This window comes from Lytechinus variegatus, chromosome 4, assembly GCF_018143015.1.
Source record: "Lytechinus variegatus isolate NC3 chromosome 4, Lvar_3.0, whole genome shotgun sequence".
Taxonomy (NCBI): domain Eukaryota; kingdom Metazoa; phylum Echinodermata; class Echinoidea; order Temnopleuroida; family Toxopneustidae; genus Lytechinus; species Lytechinus variegatus.
The window spans coordinates 22,312,377-22,338,976 of NC_054743.1; the positions used below are offsets into that span (position 1 = coordinate 22,312,377).

General features: G+C 36.4%; 1 protein-coding gene across 1 annotated transcript in view; it reads left to right on the forward strand.

Annotated features, from left to right (window-relative positions):
• Positions 1–26,600, forward strand: part of LOC121413633 (2-oxoisovalerate dehydrogenase subunit beta, mitochondrial-like) — a 60,097-nt gene that overhangs the window by 23,773 nt on the left and 9,724 nt on the right. The window contains exons 7-10 of the mRNA XM_041606540.1: positions 1,798–1,860; positions 5,892–6,037; positions 11,829–11,915; positions 20,231–20,395. Coding sequence (XP_041462474.1) covers positions 1,798–1,860; positions 5,892–6,037; positions 11,829–11,915; positions 20,231–20,371 — 437 coding nt within the window. The 3' untranslated portion in view covers positions 20,372–20,395. The remainder of the gene's footprint in view (positions 1–1,797; positions 1,861–5,891; positions 6,038–11,828; positions 11,916–20,230; positions 20,396–26,600) is intronic.

Sequence of the window (26,600 nt, forward strand, 5' to 3'; positions counted from 1 at the left end):
GTTAAGGAAATTTTAGCGTGTGTAAAAAGTGTACGAGTGAAGTACTTGTACTACGAATGATAAAAAAAAAACATTAGTCCGGGGTTAGCGAGTTTCGTGTGTGAAAAGCAAGCATTCCTTATCCGGGGTTAGCAATAACAATTTGGCATGTGTGAAAAGGAAAAAAAATAGTACGGGGTTAAGGATAGTACGGGGTTAGCGATAGTCCGGGGCTAAGAAAATCCTGTGTAAAAAGGCTATAACAGTACAAAGACCTTATCTTAGAATTCTAGAACTCTCATGCTCTTTTATTAAATATTGTTTATATGGATCTGAAAACATACGGGAAGAAACAAAAATATGCAGACACTTTCCAGATTACTGTGAATGAAAAATCAGGAGTGAATTTATCTCCTAGGGACTCTGATTGTAACACAGGTTGTATATGGAATAAAATGGGGACAGTGTTCCTATGATACTTTAAATTTCACTTTTTTGAAGCACTGAATTATGATTTACAAGAGTAATTATTTCAGGGCTTTATTTTTATAATAAATTGCAGACATAGGTGACAAAGGGACCCCTTTCGTGCTGCTCAGATTTGTAAAGACAAATTAATGTTAATCAATTCCTACAAGGGTCTGAATTCAAATTCAACTGTTAGAGGAGCCAAATTGGAAACAGCAGTGAATAATTTCATCAGCTTTTCTATTTTTTTTTTTTGGGGGGGGTTCCAAGCTATCAAACTGTGTGGGAAAGGAAATTGAAATGTATTCTCAACCAGTATTCATTTGTGTATTGAATTTATATGAGAAAATTATATGCTAGTTTTCATTTGATATTTTCTACCCTTCTCATTGCACAATCAATGCAGGTGATTATCCAAGATAGATGTTCATTAAATAACTTTCACTGGTATTTTTATTTTCTGTACAAAAGTGAAAGAAATTAATTATACCGTTTTTGAATTCTAATTGCATAGTGAAAGTGTGGAAGTTTGCATCATTCATATGCCAAGGAAATCATGAACAAAGATGCTCAGTAAATATAATGAGTATACCAGCAATTACATATTTACTATTGTGAATAAAAGCTGAAAAGGCAAGCTATTAATCTCCTCACATGTATTTGATGACAAAGTAATAGTATTTAAGGGATGATTGATTAAAATGCCTGGACCAATGATGATTGATGATTATAGGGGACATTTTGGGACTGTACGGAGTACAGATCACATGTCACTCTGGGCTTTATATTTGAAGCAGATATATTGAAAGTCGTGTTTTTGGGGGTGTTTGTCACTTATATGTAATTCAAGGAGTTGAATATATGTGTGAACAAACAATTACAGAAAGTGCTTGTGGTATACGTAGCTTTTAGGGTAATAAATTTTTTTTTTCCACTCCACATTGGAGGCTTGTGGAATTTTGGGGGCTATTTCTTTCATTTTAAGGGTAACAAGCAATTATACAACAAAAGCAAATATGATTATTCTGCCGTAATTAGAATATTGATTTTTATCAATCTTGAATATTTTTTGTGACAGATCTTGGGGGCGATTCTAGAAACAATGGTTGCCCAAAAGCATGCCCTTTGGGGGAATTTTAGGGGCTATTTGGGCTATCATGAGGGCAAAAAGCGCCCGTCATCATCATGTATTTGCTATGCTGGTAGCTTTTTAAACATAGCTCTGTCATGCTGTGGTATTCTATTTTACGTCATGTAATGTTGATATATTTTGATTCATTGAAATGTCTTCTTCTCCCTTTTCTTTCTTCTTCTTTCCTCTCTGTCTTCCTGTTTATTATTCTGCTACAGTTGAGCAAGTGCCAGTCAAAGATTATATGATTCCCTTGTCAAAAGCAGAAGTACTGCAAGAAGGTAAGTTATGGAAGCTTTATTATGACTATCACTTCTTGAAAGTTTGAACATCATGGAATTTTGAATATCAAAAACCAATCCTCATCTTTTCATACATGTAGGTATCACAGTTTTTTTAATGCTACCCTGTATGCTACATGTTACCCCTTTACAGATGCTAATGGCACATTGATATTTTCCTTTGATAGAAAATACATATCTACATCTCATTACTTTGTTTATTTATAAACATAATCAAGATACATGAAGCAAAAAGGCAAAAGAAAATGTATTGTAAATTAAACCATCATTATCATTTTTATAACGGTTATATCAATTACCTCTAATATTTTACCAGCTGTTCAAAATAGGATAGTTGTTTACATATTGTACAGAAAATGATATTGAATACACAGTACATGTTTATCTCTGTGGTTCCAAAGCTGTGTTTTGTGTAGGCGTCATGCCGGTTTGATCGTATGATTATAATAGCAATGATAATGTTTCACTTTTGTATGCCTTTAATGCACAATAATGTTGCCAAATTCATTGGGCTTTTTCACTCAGCGGAATGATAATATACAGATATTGACTAATGGGGTGTGTAATATAAACATTCTTTGGACCGTCGGATTTATATTTTCCCGAAGCGCGCAGCGCTGAGGGAAAATATGATCACGAGGGAAAATATTAATCCTTTAGGCGGTCCAAAGAATTTTTTTTTTGCACATCCCATCAGTCAATATCTGTTATATTAGATAGCCTTTAATGATGTAGATAAAAATGGCCCAACGATGCGTGCAGCCTGTTGTTTACGATAGTCACAGTGATTGATGGAACTGGTATAGATCTAGATGTAACTTTAGTCTACTACTACTCTAATGCAGTGAATGGCCCTTTTCTAATCAAATCAAGTTTGTTTTAGGCCTAGCCATAAATCTAAGTTAGAGTCCAGTCCAGATACTTTAGTCCCACATATTTTATTTCCGTGTAGTTGGTAACATCTAATCCACAAGAGGGCGCCATACACGTAGAAAAATATATTCACGGACCGGTTGGTCAATATATTCATCGAAGGTGGACCGGCTGGGAAAATACACGGATTTCGATCATATCACGTGATGTGCAATTGACCAATCGCGCTTGGCTATCTGTCTTGGCTATCTAATATATGCTTTTATTTACTCGCAGTGAAATATTCCAGCAAGAGCTGCATATATGCTATATTTATCCACATTGTGCTGCACTCAACCCAGGTGAAGTGAATGGCTACCTGGCAGGATTAATTCCTGAGCGCTGAAAGGCAGCTGAAGCTATAGCCGGGATAATATTAATAACACCATGCCTCGGAATTAAAAAAAAATTCTAGATAGATGGCACTACATACATGTAAATGCCAAATACTGTCTTATTGAGGGGTGAGGGTGGGTTGTAGGAATGACATGGAAATGAATTTGATATCTATGCTCAAGAAACAACATAACAAAATTAGCATGATTCCGTTCACATGGCATGGTGCATGTGAATAACATGTATTAATCACACACTTTAATAATCAAAAGGATTATTGAAACCCAATCTTATATTTTCCTTTAATAATAATAATAATAATAATAGCCAATTTTTATAAAGCGCTTTTCCCAGAATGGCCCAAAGCGCGTTACAGCATATTATTACCCCGGTCATTGGATTCATTTCAATCAAGCAGGAAAAGTGCACAATTTCCACTCCCTGGGGAGCATTCCTTGCATTCATCGCAGCCACATTATGGCGCTGGCAAAATCAAACATACAATATCTTTCGCATCCTACCGGGTACCCATTTAGCACCTGGGTCGAGAGTGGCAAAGTGTGGATTAACGCCTTGCCAAAGGACGCTAGACCGCGGTGGGATTCGAACACACGACCCTCTGTTTACAAGGCGAGAGTCAGAACCACTAAGCCACGGCTTATATACATGTATTTGTCTAATTAATTGATTATTTTGAGGGGAGGGCAGAAATCACATTTTCTTGAAGATATTACATTTTCGACAATGATATAATGATCACTTTTCATTACAATTGAATATATATTACATTCATCCACCACTGGTGTCTTCTGAAATGTTAAACACTACACATGTAGTATTGAATTGTCTAACTTTCAGGTGGTACAAAATGTTTATTCATTTTTCGTGGATATGTGATTCTTTAACGCTAAAAGGATAGAGGGCCATGGTGAACCCCCAACCTCCTGGTTGGGAAACAGATGCTCTACTAGCTGAGCCAACACCCCAGTGTTTTTCATGAATTAATTTGCATATTTTGTTTATAATACATGTAGATAAAAGAATGATTATTTTCATAAGTTTTCTTTTATACTGGCTTGTAGTTTATGTGATAAAGAATGTGCCTGCCAAATTTTGGCGCGATCGTGCAAACAGCAGCCGAGATCATAAGGGAAGCCATCATGCCCCCCCCCCCCACTTAGTCCTCGATACCTCTCAAACACCCCAGTCCTTTTAGGGTTAATCAAACAGTTTCTTATTAATTCTAAACTACTGACTGAAACCACATTTCAACTGCACAGATTTATACATGAATATACTGTAGATGAATCTGGAATTTCATTACATGCAAATAGTTGGAAAATTTTAATGAAGTAGGTTCAGTTAATTATAGTTGATTCAGGAACTACATGTAGTATTATCTTAATTTGTATGTGAAGGAGATTTCAAAATAGATATAGCTAAGACAACATCCTGTCATTCAGTATAGATTATACATGTGCTAGACATATGGCTGTTTCACATGACATTTACCTTATGGATTAGTTACACATTTATTTCATTAAACTATAGTCAGCTGGTAGGAATTTTAATAAATGCATATGGCATATGTTTACAAAAAGTGATTGGTTTTCAATGTTTTTGACACTTTTACAGTAGACCTCTATACTTTCTGTTTTTTCATATTATTCCCACCAAAAATACTGTGTTTTTTTAAGGAAATTTTAGGAAGAGTTAGAAACAGTTTGAAAAAAAATGAAACCTCATGGCAAATGCTCAACATACATTTGCCAGTCCCCAAATTGTTAAATTTGTTTTTTTGTATACAAAAAAAAAATCGTTGTACTGCTTAACTATATATCACAAGTGCCTTTCATTTAACTAGCCATTTGGATCACATCTATTTTTTAAATGATTTTTTTTTTCCTGTACTGTAGGCGGAAGTTACATAAATGTATGCTTTTGAATGTTTTGTTTTTATTACATAAAGATTTGAATTACTGATCAATAGCTCAAGTCATCATCTTATTCTATCATTCATTGCAATGACTTCAAGCAATGATTCTCCCATAAACAGCAAACTACATGTAGATATGTATCGTGTCAGTTACATGTCAGTCCAATTTGGTACAATGCCTAGATTAAGGTCCTGAAAACAAAAACTGGATAAAACCCCTGAAAAACACTGGTAGGGAGTGGTACAAACAAAGATCTGTATCTGTCCGTTGACGTACAATCACTGGCATCTGGTTGTCGCGTACATTTGGGTATAGGGGTCAAGCACTAAACACAGTTAATTTTGGTAATGTGCTTTTGAGACAAGGGTGTTGATATCCAAACTTTCAAGTTTTAGTTTGAGTACTCCCATGTCTTTGGAATTTCTGACATCCTCACCAAGAAGGTTCCATATTTGGATGGTCTTGGGATACAGGGAGTGTTGGTAGCAGTCTTTATTTGATCTTATAATGTATTTGAGAGTCCCCTTTTGTCTAGTTCGATATCTACAACTAGTTGGGTTTTGAGATTGAAGGTGGGCTGATATGTTGGAGGGTACAAATCCATGTGTCTATTGGTACAAGGTTGTCAGTCTAGCCTTACTTCTGAAGGCTTTCAGCGTGTCCCACTTTAGTTTTTGTAGGGGATGTTGCCCAACGAGCCTAAGAGAAGCATCCACCAAGTCTATTCATGAAATGCTCTCCTGTTAAGATTTCATTTATCTATCTTTAGTCTTAATTCTTTAGTTTGCAGTTTATTTTATTTTTATTTTTTATTTGTATTTGCAGGCAGTGATGTGACACTGGTAGGATGGGGAACCCAAATCCACGTTCTGAGGGAGGTTGCCCAACTAGCCCAAGAGAAGCTAGGAGTCAGCTGTGAGCTTATTGACCTGGTTACCATCTTACCATGGGACAGGGAAACTATATTTAAGGTGAATATGGCCTTCCCGTTTCCAATATGAATTTGTTTCGTCTCGCTCCCTTCTTCCAAATCCATCCAAGAGGCTTCAATTTTCCTGCTTGACTTTGAATTTCTCCAACTCTAGCTGTTTCTCCTCTCTTATCCTACAGTACCCTTTCAAAACTGTATCTGCATCAGCTGATTTCACCTGATTAATTGTAACTAATGTTCAAAGATAGCTCTTATAACCCTGAGAGTAGTCTCTGGTCAGGTCACAAGCATTGTTGTGGTTTGTGCTGGTGATGTTGTCTTTCCGATGTGTTCTCTCCAACCGGGCATGGTGACTTTAATGGTAGAACGCTCGCCTCATGAACAGAAGGTCATGGGTTCAATTCCTGACCGAGTTATACTAAAGACTTTACTGTAAATGCTGTTATTTTCGCGGGATTAATGTTTCGCATTTGGCGGCTTCAAAACATATTCGCGGGTTCTTGAATTCGTGCTGCACACTCCATAATCACAAAGTCACTTCCTTCTTCCCAATCTGTAAATGGTTTTAATTAACATTTCAGTGACGAAATTGCATTTTCTGATCAAAATTCAACTCTTAAGTGGTGTAATTCAGCATTGTTTTGATCCAATCATGAGCTTTTTTGACATTAAGAGCAACTTATCTTTGCGGGCAGACATCTGGGAAGGCAGAACGGAGGCGCTCCAACTGGTCTGGTATTGACGGCCGAGCACCGGGTAAGGACCTGGGAATCTCTGTCAAAATGCATGGGATCGATCAACAAACCTTGGCAATCAACCCAATGTCTTCTTAAAAACCAAACAGATCTTAACACTCACCAATGAAACAGCAAAAGCAATTTATGTTTCAACCAAAATCATAATTTAAATACTGATCTGCCACTAAAAAAATGATCGCATTGCTTTAGACCAAATTCTTGCGATGCATATGATTTTGGAGCTCAAGCTTGCTTACTTAAATGTCGCCCTCTATAGGTCAAATTATCCAATTTCTTTGCCCAAACGATACAAGCAATTGAACCGCATTTCAAATCTTGCATTAAAATAGATGGTCATAGATTCACATGTTTTTATATTTACGCTCGTAGATCTTGTGAAATCTGCAAAAATTTCCACTTTTACAGTATGAAATGCGACCTTCTGCCTTCTTGATTATCGCTCAGCATTCAGATTGGAGAAGAGTGATATTTTATGCAGGGCCTCCTGGCAGAGCCGTTTTCTAAATGAAGTGACTACCATGAGTCAATACAGATAAAACATTATCTGATCTTTTTGCCACAGTCTCCCATATGCTTGGGGTATCCGTGGCAGTGTCTTGCTTAAAAGGTTTGAGTCTCTACCATATTCATTATTATTTTTATTTGTTTGGCGTCACCTGTGCCTGGGAGGCGAAAAGCGAACTGAATCACTATGACCCGTGGGTCTCTCCTCCCGATATAACTGATTGGGGGGAATACAGGTGGGCCACTACACCAGGGTTTCCCCTACTCTTATACGAATAGTGCAGTGGATTCTTAACGTGCAAAGGTGGTGACTCTTCTCTACACGGGGCCTCCATTTAATGTCCTATCCGAGGGACGGAGTGTTTTCCATTGTAACATAGCCTGCATCTATGAAACATGGGAGAGACGTTCACACACAACGCACTGGCTTCAGTCATCTGCCCGGGGTGGACTCGAACTCACGATCTTTGGTTCGACGGGCAGACGCATTACCGACTGAGCCAACACCGCTCTCATCTACATGTACATGTATCTGTCACCCAATCCTAGCAAGCTTGTAAGGAACCTGAACAAATGTCATGACATTGTCCTTACCACATACAAGATTTCAAATTACCCTAATTGACTTTTTCAATAACTAGCACGAGTTCAATTAAATTAAGGCTGTCTTTCCACAAAGATAACCCTAATTATTCAGTGATAATCTACAAGGTATACCATATCCAGGGAGTCATGTGAACATGACTCATATAATGAGATCAGATTGAGGTCAGGTCAGGTGATATCCTTACGGCATTCCTCAATGTGATTTTGACATTGTTTACGTTTCTCAAAGTAGATTCTCTATTGTCTTTTGTGGTTGCCCCAGGTTTCCTTGTTTTTATTCGTATAATTGTGGGGGGGTTTTTAGGGAATGGAAATTGATTGTTTGATTTTTGTTTGAGTTCTTTCATTGTTCATTGACTAGTGTACCTGCATTTTGAACATGTCTTACATAAATGAAAGGAGGAGTGAAGCACTGCAATGCACAAAACGTGCGCAAGCACCTACATGTATTGCCAGAACACTGCTCGTCCATCTAGTGGAAGATATTTGGAGAAATCCACTTTTTTTATTCTCAGTTCATGTGATAGGCATACATGTATGATAGTTTGGTCACTTTTTTCTTGCAGTGCTTCAGTCCATCAGCTTTGTACACAAAGCTACATGATTACATCTATCTTGAAATAATCTATTCCGAAGAGTAATCTCGGCTTTAGCTCAAGCCATCTTCCAGCGCTTAGTGCATTCAAGGAATTAATCCTGTCGTGTACCCATTCACCTCAACTTGGTTGAGTGCAGCACAGTGTTGGTAAATTTCTCACTGAAGGGAAGGAAAACCCGCTATGGCTGAGATTGGAACCCACGACCCTCTTATTGAAAGACGAGAGTGAGGACCACTAGACCACAACACCCCACACTGTATGTTACAAAAAGTCCCTGTCCTGTACTGGTCAAATTCATATTGTGCATTGCACTGTCTGTGATCCATATTTAGTTACTGCCACTTTAAATATCAGCAGATCATGTATTATTTGATTCCTTTTGTTCAGAATCAATTTAGAATCAAAACATCTAAAAACTTGATTATTCTTTTGTCCATAAATATGTACAAATATATATATCGTAACAGATAGTGTGTTCTTTCTTTATAATTATAGATTGTAAATTTTTGACCGATAAGCAATATTCATGTCAACCATTCACAGGAGTTTGTAGGGCCTTTCAAGTCTATAAACAAGTATTACAAAACAATGTGGGTCTAATCTCTGGATAACAGTATTAAATAGATAATTGTTTTATAAAGGTGAACATATCATGTACTTGGCATCGAGCCCAAGAATGTGAAGGATCAACATTTAGGACAATCCCCTATTCAGGCAAAGTCATACAGATACTTGAACTTAGTTTTGTGTAAAATATTATTTGCATATTCTGTGCCCTGTGGAGCATTCAGACACAAATCTTTAGCAATTAGAAAAGTTCAAGTAAAACTGTTTATTACAGTCCTTTTTCGCCTTCATCCACAGGTCCAATTATGAACATATTGGTTAGCAAGAATTTACAAATATGAAGAACCACTCTGATTGGTCATTTGTCTTGATCAAAGTGCGCATGCAACAATGATTTTGATTGGTCATTGGCATGAATTTAGCGATTGATCTCAAAGCTTTGTTATGAAGCCCAGATCATATAAAATATGACCTCGCCTCGCACGTTAGGGGGGGATGGGTCTTTTTTATTATACAAAAAAATGTAAAATATGATAAAAAAACAAAATATACAGTTAGTCTACATTCAGACACCCACATAAACAAAGCTCTCATATAAGTGTGGAGTGTTTGGATACATATCATCACTATTATTATGCTGGCCTTCATTCACAAATCTTGCAGGATTTTAGTTTAATATGAAGCCTACATGTACATGGGAAAAGACTGGCCTTTAGTATGGTACTAAAGGAACCATCAGTATTCTTCCGAATGCAATATGATTTTTTTTATATACTTTTTTATTATGTGTCTATGGGAACAGGCAAACTTGACTCAATTCTGTCAATTGTCAAATCTTTAGAAAAGTTTGGAAGACAAGATAGCTCATGGCCAGAATTATTCTACAATTACTGAACTTCTGTGATGATGTGCATTGGATTTCAAATTTATTTGCAGGAATTGGGAGTTATTATATGTCTGATTTCATCTGATAATTGATATTATTTTGTAGTATAGATACAGATATGATTTGAAATGGAAAGTTTTGTAACTCACCAATAAAGTTGAGTGAATGAATAAGATGAAAGCTGTATGAATTGCAGAAGGAATGTAATAAATATAGTAAAGATATAGTTGAATGAATGAATGATGAATGTATGGATGGATGAAAAGGTAAAAAATATGAGTAATACGTTTATTCATATTTATATAGAAATTAAGAAATGAACAGTAAAAGTATTATTTCTCTAAATGAGAAATAATCCTTCAGTAAAAGAAATCCTTGACACTGTGACACTCTTTACATAAGTATCTGAGCAGCTATCCTTCCTATCATAACATATCAATTTTATAATCACATGTGTCTCCATCCTTCCAAGATTAATTGAATTTTATTGATTTCTTCTCAAACAAATGATTGTCAGAAATGTTATTGATTGCCAGCTGAAGACCTCTATGCGACCTTATTACAATCCAACCTGTATACATATATGTAGACCCCTGTTGCACATGCCTCAAAAGTGGATTGAGGCCGGCCCCCAAGGCGGCTCATCACATGTACTCCCCCCCCCCTTTTTTAAAAAGTCGGACTGATGCCAGCTCGGACTGAGTCCCCTCTGGATGTGGTTTCAACCAGGCATGAGTCCGGCCTCAGTCGCACATTTGGTGTATATATAGCACCAAATTGGACATGGGCTGGCTTAAAGGATAAAGGTCATAGCTACGAACCATGCAAAAACAATGCATGATGTTTTCCCGAAATGTCAGGTGACTAATGTCACCAATAGGGGATGTGAAGCTGGCATAAGTGTAGACATGCAACTGCAGGCCCAAGACCATGTGTAACAGGGGTATGATGATCTTGAGGCACTTCAGATGTCAGGCTTAAAGGCAGCTCCAAATCTGGCCAGCTTCAAAGCCAACGCACATGTAAACAGGGCCCTGTAGTAGATATCCCCATGTACATGAAGGTGTATGCTCTATTTACCGAAACAAAAGACCCCAGTGATTTTGAAACTGTATATCACACGCTGTTGACCCAGAAAAGTGTTGAAACACAATTACGTAGATCTAAGATGTTTTTCAAGGAAAAACAGCCATGTCTGTATGTAGCAATATGTTCTCAATGGATTGAAATTATATTAAATGTGATTATTACATGTAGAAATAAAGATATTTTTGTACATAGGGCACATTTTAATTTTGGTTGTTGTCACTGATTGGCTTCCTGTGGGGACCGATGTTCTCATTGCTAGAGTTCCTGTGTGTACTGAGCTGACAGGGCTTGTCCCTTGTCTTGTTGGTGAATGAACCAGCAAGCAGGAGGGCACCAAGCCCCACCAGGATATCAGCCATGAATTCTGATGAGTGATGTAAGAAAAATTTATTCCAGCAAATGCAGTGTCATTTTGTGTTATTTGTAGATCTGTGTACATTTGAGGCTTGTTTATTAATATGTAAGAGAAATGGGATGGTATCTTGGCAATCCAGAGGTAAAAGTGCCCCATCCTATTTCAGATTCATCTTTAACTTTTCTTCTAAGTAATATTTATTTCTTTTATTTTTATTTATTCATTTGTTTATTTATTTATGTATGTATGTATTTGTTTATTTATATATTTATATTTTTATTCCTTTTTTATTATTTTTTTTTACTTCTTTGTTTGTTTATTTGTTTTATATTTTTTTTCAATAATTAATTCATTTTTTGGGGGGGAGTTGGGGTTGGGGTGGGGAGGTGTTGGAACCTTTTTAAGTGAACTCCTTATCATAAACGCTACAAATCATTGAATAATTCATCCTTTATCTTGCATTACAGTCAGTACAGAAGACTGGTAGATTACTGGTAGCCCATGAAGCACCCATCACAGGTGGATTTGCATCAGAGATTTCTTCCAGCGTACAGGTGAGAAATGATCACAATCTAATTATCTTCTAAACATGCTACATAGTTCAAACATTGAATTGAACAAACATTTAAGAAACACTTTCCCTACAGTACTTCCAATAGATGTAGACCCTGTAAAATCTAATTCTGTAAGTGTAAGAAATTTTAGAGCGCAAAAATACCCCTTAGATAGAGAGGTGTAGGGTATCTAGATGCAATTAGCAGTCAAAGGCTGAATTACATGACTTGTACAGAGTAAACTTTCAATACACATCCAAGTAATGATGGCAATGATGATGATTAATACTCACATAGAGAAATAGGGAAATACGGAAAGTGAATGAATGGTACAGTTGTAGTACAAAATGGTACAAAAGTAAGTGGAATGTCAGAAAGAAGAAATACAAAAAAAAGAGATGTTGAGGAAAAGGAGCCATGGCGTAACTCCAAGTGGTGAACCTATTGTTCAAGGGAAGGGGGATGAACTATTGTTTCTTTCACCCCCCCCCCCTTATGATGTCATGGATTTATGCCCATGAAAGAGAGACTAAAGTTCTGTCCCTCCCCCCCCCCCCCCACTTTTAATGTCATGGATTTACGCCCATGATAGAGTGACTTAAGTTCTTTAAAGTACTAAAGTTCTCTGAAAGTTTAAACGCTACACTACCCTTCACACTATTTAAAGCCAATATTACACTATATAAAAAGCACAGAACAATAGATTAGGTTCACTCAACGTACATGTATTCTGTGCTTTAATATTGTAAGAAGTTAATGCATAACACCCATTTCGCATCTTAGTTCTTTATTAGAAAAGGCTACCCATTTCGACAAGTTTCTGGTCATGCCTATGCATGTCAATCCACTTAACCCCCCCTTACATTGGTCCAGAATAGCAAATTTATGTGAATATTTTATGGTCTGATAGGAATGCTAGCATTAGATAGAAAAGAGTTCAGTGCCGCTGTCATCGTTAAAGATAATCACTTTCATATTTTGAAACGTATTTCCGTTTGTGTCAAAATGTATTCATTTTTTTCCATACCATATGTATTCATGCTCCGTTCACTGCCACTGACCTTGGTAATAAAAAACACATTCACACCTATCATTACAAGATATATAACATACCAGATTGGTTTTGCCGGTATGTCTATGATTGATATTTGGGAATTGCTGGTAGCTACCAGATCATTGTTTGGTAATGAACCACTCTTGAACAAATATTATTGGAAGGTCACTTTAACAAGATAACCCTTCAATAATAAGTGCTTCAGTTTGTTTTATTTTTTGTCTCTCATTTTGTAATATTTGAAGCCACCGCAGAGGACTGATAACATTGTTTGAAAAGAGTAGCAAGTTCAAGGGTTGCTTTTGTACAGTGTTTGTTGCGAGAGGTTTTGATTCTCCTCCCCCTCCAAAATGCCCCCTTCATCCCTAGTAATTCCTTAATTATCTATCCCCCTTCTCTGTGTCCCTCTGTCTTTCTTCCTCTTTCTCTCTCTTCTCTCCCACTGTGTGTGATTACAATAATCATAAAATGGTTGGGATGATATGATAGTGCAACAACCAAGAGTTAAATTCCCCCAAATGTTTTTAATTTATTAAGATAAAGGTGGCAATAGTAAATTGTCACTTTAGTCTAAATCAGCAAAGATTCTTTTTGCTAAATGTGTGAACGAAAAAAAACTTTATGTACATAAGTATCTCTACCTACTCCTGAAATCCATCCAAAGTTTGACAGTACTTTATGAACTTACACTCAAGCTACATTGTCAGCATCTCTACATGTATGCATTGGAGGAAGTTGTTTTCTTCTGTAAGCCAGAAGGATTGGACTATTTTATATTTCTTTTTTGATGAGGTCTGAGTTGGATTCAACAGGGCTGTGAGTGATTAAAAAAAAGCTGAAGGGTTGAAACAAATTGAAAGAGCTCCCATACTTTTGTTTGTACAGAGGAAAACTATTGAGATAAACTAAAATTAAGCTTGAAATCTACCCCCACCCCTCCAAAAAAAAGTAGTAAAAACTATAGCTGTGCTGGCCTGGCTGTCTGACTACAGGAGCGATTTTCATGTTGGGAGTCACTCAGTACTTGGCAGTTTTAGGCAGTTGCGAGAGAGATTCCAAAGCACACTAGGGCGTAATTGCTCGTCACTACCATCTGTTTTCAACCCTGACTCTCACAGAGCTGCCAAGTAGTATGGATTTTCCGTATTTAGTACTGAAAAATGAGAAGAATACTGATGGTTTCTTCTAAAATGCTGATTTCTCAAGTTTCATTTTTATGTGTTGTCCTATGGTGTTTCTTTGAAAATACTGATTTCCTCACCAAAATACTGATTTTCAGCTTGAAAAATACTGAAATGTTCTTGTTAAGGTTTGTAGCTCTGCTCTCATACCCCTGATTCATAGGGAATTGTTGGAAGGGCAAAAGTTCATTGACCTGCATCAAGAAAAGGAGCCAAAAAGCATACATAAATTCAATATCAATAATAGTGATATTGATGCTCTTGAATCGTCCATGTACATGAAATTTAATTTTGAAGTCTCAAAGAATTACATTCTTTGGTTTTCTTTGTCATCTTATCCAAGTTATTCCTATTTTTTAAAAAAATTGGATATCCACCCCTGTATCGTAACATTGAGGTCATTTTCAGAAATTACTGTTCTTCAAACTGTCAGAAATCTACACATGTATTATTCCAGAAAATAGTAGGTTTTTGTTTTGAGCTGTTTGGCAGATCAAAATGAACAATATTTAGCTAAAGAAGTGTATATTTCCTTTTCATGCATCCTACAGTATTTAAAGTGCTCTTTAAAAAGAAGGAAACTGTTTTTTCCCCCTTTCAGCATCAACACTCATGATCACACTTGATGTTGTGCAATGTTTCCCCCTGCAAACACTTGGATGAAATGAACTTCTGAGAGACACAAGGATGTTAACAAGGCATCGATGACTAGTCTGTAAGCACAGACCCAAGTTTGACTCTGAAAAAAAGGTCTAAGATGGAGACTAGATTCCAAACCCTCTGTCTGGGTCTAATAAGATCAAAGCAACAGTATGAGTGAATTTAGTCTTCTGCTTCAGACTCTGTATTATGCATTGTGCAAAAAAAGAAGTTATGTGCCCTCAGACTAATTAATGGCTACCATCCAATGCTTATCTAGCTCTGACAATTATCTTTAGTAGAGTGGTCAGTTCCCTTGTCACGTATTCCAGTACTTGAATGTTTCCTTGTAAGTTGAAGCGAAATAAGCAGTAGAATGACAAAGTGTATTGCACTTTTCAGAAGTTTGCAAACATACATGTAGAAGCGGAAGGGCTTCTGACATTTTAGAAATTGTTTTCTTGATGAATTTAAATCCCAATTGTTTTTTTTTGCCAGGAATTAAAGGGGAAGATCACACTGACAAAAGTTAATTTGAAAAGTAGCAGAGAAAGTAATAAAAAATGTTGCCGAAGGTTGAGAAAAATCCATCCAAGAATTAAAAAGTTACTAGAATATAGGCCTAAATTATTTGATTTGTGATGTCATATGCGAGCAGCATTCCTACATGTACATAGCAAATAGTAAAAAAAATCAGTGAAATGCCACTTTCTCTGAAAATTGAAAATGTTTTTTCTGTACCTTTTGTATATCAATATACAAATCATTTCACACCCAATCATGAAAAGAAAACAAAAATAAATCGCCAGGAACCATTGAAAAAATGAAATTCGTGCATTTTTAGCTCATCTGGCCCGAAGGGCAAGATGAGCTTATGCCGTGGCGTGGCGTCCGTCGTCTGTCGTCCGTCCACAATTTCAAAATGCTACTACTTCGCCATTTCAAGTCCAATTTCAATTCTGTTTGCTTTATGATAGCACTAGGTGGGGCATTCAAGACTTCTACACAGAATTTGGAAATTTTTTAAGGGGTGGTCCAGGCTGAAAATACTTATAGCTTAATAAATAGAGTAGAATTCACTGAGCAAAATGCCGAAAATTTCGTCAAAATCGGACAACAAATAGCAAAGTTATTTGAACTCGAGCATTATATCTTAAAGGAGAATGAAACCATTGGAACAATATAGCTTGTGTGAAAACGGAAAAATCAAAGAAACAGATCAACAAAAGTTTGAGAAATATCGGACAATAAATGAGAAAGTTATGAGCATTTAAATATTGCAATCACTAATGCTATGGAGATCCTCCCATTGGCAATGCGACAAGGATGTGTGATGTCACTGATGAACAACTCTCCCCATTACTTTAGTATATATTTCACTTGAATTGCCTCTTTTATCACATCTATCCATAGATCATGTGTTCTTTCTACATGAGGGCATGTACATATAATACATATTTTTTAACAATACATCATGGATAAAGAGTTTGTATCATCATAAGAAAAAGCAAAAAGAGACATTTTAAGGGTATTTTATAGTCCACCAAAGGGAAAGTTGTTCATCAGTGACATCACACATTCTTGTCGCATTGCCAATGGGAGGATCTCCATAGCATTAGTGATTGCAATATTTAAATGCTCATAACTTTCTCATTTATAGTCCGATTTTTCTCAAACTTTCTTTATTCTTATTCTTTGATTTTTCTGTTTCTTCACAAGCCTATTTGTTCCAAAGGTTTCATTCCCCTTTAAAGTCCAATAACATATCCACTAGGCCACAACACCTGTGCATCACTTAAGCAACCCTGTACCTGAATGGAATTAGAGCCATATTTGAATGCTTGCTTGATCTTTTTTTTCATCTTTGTACAATTTTATGAAGAGTGAGGACTGCATATTACATGTAGGTCAAATCAATAAAATTACTGGAGTTTTTTTTTTCACATCAGGGCTGGTTCTAGGAAAGTCTACCACATGTATGTTCTGTGGTGGACTACTGAATAGGTTCTGACAATTAAAATTATGAATTACGGTAAATGCTTTTTCTATGGAAAGAAATTATTTTTTATGATATTGCATTTTCGTTTGAAGATTTATTTGCAGTCTCCACTCATTGTACTTCATGTTTGGGTCTCATCTTTACTTGCCTTGGACCTTTCTTTTCCACTTTTCCTTCTCATTTTCTCTGTATTTGTCTTACTAGGAACTCCATACAAAGTTCACCTCCATTTACTCTGTACTTATAATCCAAAACAAATGCATGATAAAATTGATACGGTACATGAAATACCCTATCGATCACTTGGTTGAACTGCGTCATACCCGTTTAATCTGGAATTGAACACAATGTTATCATATTTTGGGGGTCACCTACCCAACATTGCATCTGTTTGTCAGGGAAACATACTAAATATATTTGTATACCCTATCTTGCATACCGCTAATGTTACATAGGAGGGCTAAGCAGGTTGACATTGGGTGAAGTTTATATATACTTTTTTTGTTCTTTGTGTACAGATGCGGCTGTTGTACAGTATAATAGCATATCAGTGTCACGAGCACACCTTGTTATCAAATTTAATGAGCTTCCATGCTCATTATCATCAAATTTGGTGTTAGTGTGGCAGCTTGGTTTCATAACTTGATGAAGATGATGTTTGTATTGTATAATGATGTTTGATAATGCATATTTGCCGACTTTAGCATACATGTATAATTTGGTAATGTTATACTTCCATGACATTTGCTCTGGCGACAATTGCTCAGCTGCAAATTCCACACACTAATGGAATAACCAACTTCAAATTACCCATAATACTACTTGTATACCCTATCCTAAACCTAACATAAAAACCTATTGCAACTCTAACCCTGTATCTGAGATGAAATAAAGCCCAGAGCAATTGTCGCCAGAGCAAATGTCGTGTCACCATGTTACACACTGTACTTGTGGTTACCATGTAATCATTAAAATCCAGTAGCAACAACCTCCAAGGAATCCTTGAGAAAGTAATGAATGATGAATAAGAAAGTTATGACATTTGAAAGTTTCGCTTAATTTCACAAAATAGTTATATTCACATTCTGGTCAGTATGCAAATGAGGGAACTGATGACATCACTCACTCACTCTTTCTTTTTATCATATGAAATATGAAGTATTCTAATTTTCTCCTCATTGTCATGTGAAACAAAGTTTTATTTGGCCCTGAACATGTGGGATGACCATTGTTTAACATTTCATAAATCAGTCAAGTTGTTCTTTATTATCAAATCTGTAAATATTGAAATATTGTATAATTCAAACAATAAAAAACAAAAGAAAAAGTGAGTGAGGGACATCACTTCTCTCATTTGCTTGTGACTAAATTGTGCATATAACTATTTTATGAAAAATAAGCGAAACTTTGAAATTTCATAACTTTCTTATTTTACATCCGATTTTGATGAAATTTTCAGCATTGTGCCTGTCTGATTTTTCTCTATTGATTCAAATCAACATTTTTCTGAGGTGGACTTGACCTTTAAAGAATACCATTGGCCTGGGCACCATTTCATGGCAGGTGTCACCTCTGAATACTGTAATAAGAGTAATAAACTACATTTGCATCGGATAGATAGAGGGAGGCTCTGCCAGGAGCAGGCCTATAGACCCCATGCTATGATGATTCGCTAGTTCCATTTGTTACGCATGTTGATAGTGGGGTAGTGTAGATAAATTTTTCCAATATAAAATGTGGCACTTAAATAAAACTACACGTAATTGAGAAAACTTCTCTCTAGCAGCTACATTTTTAAGTATAATAAAGTGTACAATATCAATGTTAGAATAAAAACATATTTTTTAAAAGAAAGAGTGAAAAATTATGATTATGATGAGAATTTGAAATGAAGACTAGGCTACATCCACAGGGTTTCTACTGTAACAGCATAATTAGCAATAGAAAGAATTATAAATTGCCTGACTACATGCCTGTATAGAATAGACATTTTATTGCATCTAGTAAGGCTATCAATATCCAGGGGAAAACTGCTATTAATCACTATTTGCACTTTTGTTAACCAGTGAAGCTTTAGCCAGTGAAAGCTTTGTTATATACCCACTTACAATTTAGTGGGATAAACTGCTTGAAGTTGCAACAAGTTAACAACAGTAGCCTTGAAACATGCTTGCTGCTTTCTGTACTACTTTCATTCAGGCTAGAACAATATTCCCTGCACACATGCCTATTTTCCCTTCTACACCCTCAAACTCTTCTCTCTTCCAAAGAAATACAATTAGGGTTCATATCCCTAATATACACTTTTATTGTCATGACCCTTCATGTAACTCACCAAGTCATGTTCACTTTATTTTCTTGTAGGTCTTTCTATTGTAGAAAGACGCTCAAATCCAAGTGATGATTGGCTGGGACTTGCCATTCTTTTTCACATTCTTGTCTTCCCAGACGTGTACATTTCCTTCAAGTTCTTGTCATTACCAGGTGACTGTTTCATCAAATTCTGACAACTTTCCTTGATTTTGATTGGCTGAGAAGCAGAGGTATCTGATTTCTACTATAGTATCTGTTGGATGAAATAGACTTTGTCAGATGATGCATCCAGCAAGTCCTTTTTATCTTGTGAAACTCACCATTTTCTTTATCTCATTTTCCTAACACTAGAAGCTGCTGGTACTCACCCTCAATCACATTGTTCCTCCAAGATTTATAATCAGACAAAAGAACATCTTTTTTTTTACTTCCAGGGGCTACTTTTGACAACTTACTGCCTAAATCTGCATCATTGGATAATCTTTAACCTTGCAATGGATGGAGGTTCTCTAGGGCTTCATTTTGAGTTTCCAGGGCTCTTTTGTGCATTATAATATTTCTCCTGATATCCATGTTTATGTAGAGTTCAGTCATTTCAAGGTTTGTTGCCACCAGGACTCACGGTTTTCTTTTATCTTGTTCATCCAGGAGGAGTGCTTCCTACACCTGGAAGCTCCTATCCAGAGGGTCTGTGAATGAGACTCACCCCACTACCATTCTCCCTCCCAGTACTTGTACATGTAGAGTTCATTCTCTTCAAGTTTTGTTGCCACCAGGACTCACAGTTTTCTTTTATCTTGTTCATCCAGGAGGAGTGTTTCCTACAACTCGAAGCTCCTATCCAGGGGGTCTGTGACTGAGACTCGCCCCACTACCATTCTCCCTCCCAGTACTTGTACATGTAGAGTTCATTCTCTTCAAGTTTTGTTTCATCCTGAACTCATGATTTTCTTTTATCTTGTTCATCCAGGAAAAGTGTTTCCTACACCTCGAAGCTCCTATCCAGAGGGTCTGCGACCGAGACTCAACCCACTCACATTCTCCCTCCCAGTACTTGTACATGTAGAATGCAATCCCGTAAGGTTTTTGCCACCTGGTCTCACAGTTTTCTTATATCTTGTTCTTCCAGGAGGAGTGTTTCCTACACCTTGAAGCTCCTATCCAGAGGGTGTGCGGCTGGGACTCACCGTTCCCGCACGTCTTTGAACCCTTCTACCTCCCGGATAAATGGAGATGTCTAGATTCTATCAAAAAGATGCTTAACTACTGAAAAACAAACATTGCAATATTTATGGTGAGTATTACTGCCTCCTAAAAGTATTTGGAAAATTATATGCTATGGATGCTAAAGTATCCAGCGAGGTAGGAAGCTTGGTAAAACACATTATTTATGCCCATTTAGTCTCATCTTATTCAGAATTTAATTTGAAATTTCTCCAAACACTCTCTTGATGATGGTTTTATTCTTCATTAAAACAAGGGACTTTTGAGCTCTTATGAATACCAATTCATCGATTTGATATCAGAAAACTACAAAGGTTATATCTTGGAATTTTCAGCCCATCTAATGCATGGGAAGAGGTTTTATATCAAAGAGGAAATAAAATATGCAGATATTTTATTTTATTTTTAAATGTAAAATAAAACTCAAAGCAAATTTTCATTCTGCATTGTATCTGTCACAAGATCAACATGATCTTAATTGAAATAGTGACATACATCTTTAATAAATAATATCCTGCATTAATATAGCGCTTGCATTGGAACGACGTCTCTAAAGTGCTTTACAGATATATAGTTATCTTTGAGGGGATTTACTAAAACTTGAAACCAGGCTTTAGAATTTCACATTATTCTGAACTCTGCACTGCAATAATATGAATCCTTGCAAGGTGATTTCATAACCTTGTTTAATCTACATTTGATTATATGAAGAATGAAATCAATATTCGTAATCAATTATTTTTTTTTGCATGTGTGATAATATGCAGAAATGTTCAACAGGTTTTGTGCATAGGCTCACAAAAGTAGTACGGTATTTTCAAGGACCGAAGAACGCAAATCTAGTATTACCCGACCTATTATAAGGGGGATTATGACACAATCCAGCTGGTTGTCAAATGGACTGAAATTAATTTGAGTATGCAACCTCATTTTAAATCAATATTGTAAAGGGAAGTTGGTTTTAATGATAGCAGAACAGAATATTTTGGTGAAGATGACGGAAAATCCCTCAAAACATATAAAGAGAGTTTTGACATTTAAAAAAAATTGAATTTGTGACATCATTTGTGAGCAGCTGTCCCATATGTCATGCAATATAAATTCCATAAATTTCCTCCATTTCAATTTTGTTCCTTTAATATAGCTTAGGAAAGAAATCATGTATCTGTTGATAAATTGAATGCAAAAATAAAATCACTTTCATTTTTTCTAATGAAATGGCATTTTGTGGAATGGAGAGCTGCTTGCTTGTGACGTCACAAAATCACACAATAAAAAACCATCACTCTGTTCATTCTTTGATGGGTTTTCACCAACCTTCAGGTTTCTTTTGTGATTCAGCTTTTATCAGAACAAACTTTAAGTTAGTGTGAATTTCCCTTTTAACCCTACTTTAGCTGGGCTATATCAGACCAGGATTTCAATGGGGGCGGTCAGTTTGACCCTCCTTTTAGATCTTGGCTGCTGATCACCACAAAAATATGCACTGGTGTACATCTGGATGTAAACTAAAAGACTTTTTAAAGTTGTTTTAAAAGATATTCTAAAGTAATTAATTATGCAATTATTAAATGTACAGTATTGATTTTTTTATTTTTCCTTATTAAGACACTTTAAGTAGCCAGTAGAATGCTATTTTTATATAGAAAATATTAATTTTGACATTTCCAACAGATAAAAAAAATGAAAATTCACACATGTACAAGTACATGTATGTACATGTACTTAAAGTCATAGACTTTTTGATATTCAAACCCTAAACAAGGATCAGTTAATAAGGGCAGCAATTCATTGAGTGATTTCGAACAAAATGCTGACAACTGTAAAAACTAAAGAATTATTCAGTGAGCACATACGTTGGCTTTGCTGGAAATGGCAGGGGCATCCTTGCTAGTCTTTAGGCACATACCCTTGATTCTCACCATTCGCATACTGCATAATGGAGTGTCTGAAGTAGTGAGACTAGATTCACTATACACTGTTTTTACACACACACAGACTTTGGAGTACATGTATTGGTCTTCACTCTGGGCCTGTTTACTGGTTGAAGTGTCAAATATAGGCGGTTTCAAACCGCCTCGATCACAAGAATCCCCGTTAAATTACGAGAACTTTTTAAGGCTAAAAAATACCCGTTAATTATTCCTGCATTCACACCGCCCCGAAACACATCCTTCGGGATAAGTTCCCAAAGTTACGAGCATGCGCAGTGTGGTCTGATAAGCAGGCAAGGCGGGAGATTCAAAATCTCTAGCCCAGCAGCCACCCACGCCGCCGCGCCCAACGACACGCTGGGATAAAAGTTCCCGTAATTTGCTTTCACATCGCCAAAATACCTGCGACCTTGGAAAAATCCCCACGAAAGTTCTCGTAATTTCGCCAAGTACCTACTATTTAGCGGGTATTTTCTTTCGGGGAGATTACGCGTAGTTTGCTTTCACATTACCAAAATACCTGGTATTTTCTGATCGGGGTAAATTTCCCGATCAGAGAATACCTGGAACTGGCGAACTTCGAGGCGGTCTGAAACCACCTAGTGAGTCTGTACTAGCAGACTACATCCTTGCCTAGATGCACATGTAAATGGATAGGCCACTTTTGAATGCAGTCAGTTTCTTATCTAGATCTTCTACTGATCATGTATTTTCATCAGAGAAAAAAAAAATGAGTGGGGGTTATTTTACCCACTTCAATTTGCACCAAACTACATGTTGTGTTACATGTAAATCCAGTAACAAATTTACAGGTGCTCAATTGCAACTTCCATATATGAGGGCTACGTACATGTATATGTATTTGAACATTCCACTGGCCAATTACCTCTTGCACCCATGTGACATTTTGCCTGATTTTCTTTTTCCCCGGCCGCATTAAGAGTCAGGGAATGAAAAATTCAAAATCTTCATCCATTGCCATATCTCTGCATTTAGCAAATAGAAAATATGATTTTTTATCGATAATTTGAATTCAATCAAATACCATAGAAACAGCGTTCTCGCCAGAAAAAAATTCACCCATGTCGGGGACTTGTGCTGCCACTCCTGGGGGGTGGGTGCGGGAGGGGGGTTCACCCCTTCCATCGCAGAGCGCGGAAGCGACGGCCTTTTCATCAAATAGAGACGCTAAGGAAGCCCCATTGTGGCGTATTTTTAAGCCCACACAAATGCACATAAATGCACAGATACTTGCCGTTCAGTCCAAAGAAAGAGAAGCGCAGCTTTCCAGCTTATGAATTGTAAATATTTTCGAGAAAAGGGAAATCACGAAATGCATTCAACTTCGGAACAAAATGACCGTACCGTGCCGTCATATTATCATATGCCCGCAATAGCAGCCGCGAGCTAGCTGGGCGCCTTGCCACTTTCCTAGCCGTAGTAGGCCTGTAAGTGGTCTTAAGTTGGTGGGACTTCGGCGCAACCCGATAAATGAAGTTGATATCACTAAGATTACTTCATGGAGTGTATTATTTTTTTCTGAATATTTCCATTTAATTTTTCCACGCATGTCGCTGAAATTTCCATTTCCGCACGGATGGTGTTTGAACCATGCGTATTATACACTGGCGAGAACGCTGCATAGAAATATATATTTTTTATTATTTTCAAAGATTTTTGTATTTTTTCTTGTTGGTGCATTGATTCTGTTTCCAAATAGTGCATTAGGTTCACAATCCTCAAGTATGATGCCTCTCAGTCTCACTATACAAAATGAACCCAAATTTGTCAAAGTGAAATGTATTCAATGTAAAACAGTATCAAAACAGACTACTTTAACACTTCAAAAAGAGGGAAATTATTTTATAATTGGGTACACAAATACTAGGAATTGTCACCACATATTAGCTCTAAGCATCCTGTTTGTGGCATAAATGTATCATTCTATTGCGATATTTTAAGAGATGAAGATGGAATCTCTTCCGGTATATTTCTAGAATTACAGCATTATTTCCTTGTTTCAAGAAGACTTCATTGCAACAGAACGTAGAATAGAAGAGTTTTTGGAAATTTAGTGGAAGCTTAAATTATCAACTATTTGTAATTAACACTGTATTTTATGAGAGGAAAATAATTCTCGTTATTGTTTTATTGGGTTATTTGCCTTTTTTGAAGAAAGTATACTTTTGATATCATAACATGCTTTCATGGTCTGCAAGGTCACTTTATATCTTTATGATCTTGCTATAATGCATACATGTATTTTCTTTAATCTCCAGCCCGCATATATGCAGGCTCAGTCTCTATTGGGTTAACAGAATTTTCAGTATTTGTTGCTCTAGGAAATACTTAACACTCTTGTTAAGTAAGTTGATATCATTTTGAGTACTTCATTTGTATAAGTAGTGACTAGTATGCACGTACACACACTTCCTATTTTGATAGTTCATATTTCTTCCTTCAATTTCATTTTCATTGAATAACAGCTTTTTTTAGGTTAAGTGAATATTTATTTAATGGGCATGGATTTATTACAATAATTTATTGAAAGTATGGATTTCATATTTACACGTATTTTACTTTTTACAAGAAATGTTGTTGCATGCTCCATTTACATGTAAAGAGAAAATTATTTGTTACACTGTATATATTTCTTTAATAAATGATTCAATTTTGCAATAAGAGATCCAATGTATGTTTAATTAATGTGGGCAAATCATGGTCTAGTGGATCTGACTCGCCTTTCAAACAGAGGGTCATGGGTTCGAATCCTTGCCATGGCGTGTTTTTCTTCAGCTAGAAATTTATCCACAGTGTGCTGCACTCGACCCAGGTGAGGTGAATGGGTACCCGGCAGGATTAATTCCTTGTATGCTCTTTGCACCAGTGATCATAGCTCGAGCTAAAGCCGGGTTAATAATAGTAAGCGCTTTGTATCCTCAGGCAAAAAGCGCTATATAAATCCAGCTATTATTATTATTATTATGTTATATTTTTCAAGAAGTAGCCATTTTTAATGTAGGCCAATTCCAGTCCTTGTAAAAGAGTCTTCTTTTTATGTCACAGATGACTCTTTTTTTTCATGGACAAATTGCCTTGAGAATAATAAAAAATGAATTTTAATCCTCAGATGTATTCATATTTAGACATTCTTGAAGAAAAATCAGGGTCGTCTTAATGGTGTGGGAAAGATCACAGCCCCCTCCCCTCCCCAGTTTTGGTTTAAGTTCACCAAAATGCATAAATGCCATAAGCCTGATAGTTTACTTCACAAGACAGTCCAGACATTTTAGAGGGGGGGGGGGTGTTATTACTAGCGGATATTAAATATGATGTGATTATGCACTACAGCCAAAGGCAAGAGAAACAATTTAAATCAATCAAACAAGCACAACAGCTGCAAATTACTGACCTTTGTTTTTATTTTCCTTATTTTTATTGATCAATTACAATGGTGTTTTCATTTAATTAATATTTTTGTAATGATATTTGGGGGAGGGGCTTTAAGTGATTTGACCGTCTCTATATTCATTGTAGAAGTGTACATGTAATATTTTGTGATGGAAGTATAGCTGATTCTGCATTTCATTTCCAAGTTTATACAATGGCCAATCCTCTGCTGTACATCTGAGTATTTGTCTTGGTTTAGAATTCATCCTGTTGAGATTTAGGCTTCAGACAGTGTTTTGTGTTGCTGGTTCATATTTGCTCTAAAAGAATGGGCGGGACAAATTCTTTTAAAAGAATCGCATAGGCCCGTATTCTGAAGTCAGGTTTAACTTAGACCTTGGTCTAACTCTGCTAAAATTATGGGAAGCCAAAAGTGTCAAAATTTTTATGAAGTTGTATGTTTATTATGTTTACTGTGCTCTTTCCTGATTCATCGATGGTGAAGACAATATTTGTACTTCCTAGACAATTATAAATAATTTGAGAGCCAAATGAGCTGAAATATGATATCTCTACCGTTAGTAATTTATGTACCAATTGGCTATCCATACTTAAATCAAAACTTTAAACCTGAGTTTAAGTTAAACCTGACTTCAGAATACGGGCCATAGAGTTTGTATGGTACAAAAACCTTTCTTCCCCATTTGTGGGGGGATACCACAAAGCACCAAAATATTGGGAAAATTCTAAAGGAAATCAACCTTTTTTCTTGCAACAAACTTACAGTTATCAGAAGCATAGACTAGGTCAAGAAGGTGTCACTCAGTCCAGACTGCCATCTTTGCTCTCGCAATTTCCAGATGTTCCAAGAGGGACCAGTGTGGAATGGCCATTACAGTTTTTCTCTTGGCAGGCATATTCACACTCGCCCACTTATGAAGAATACCTCTC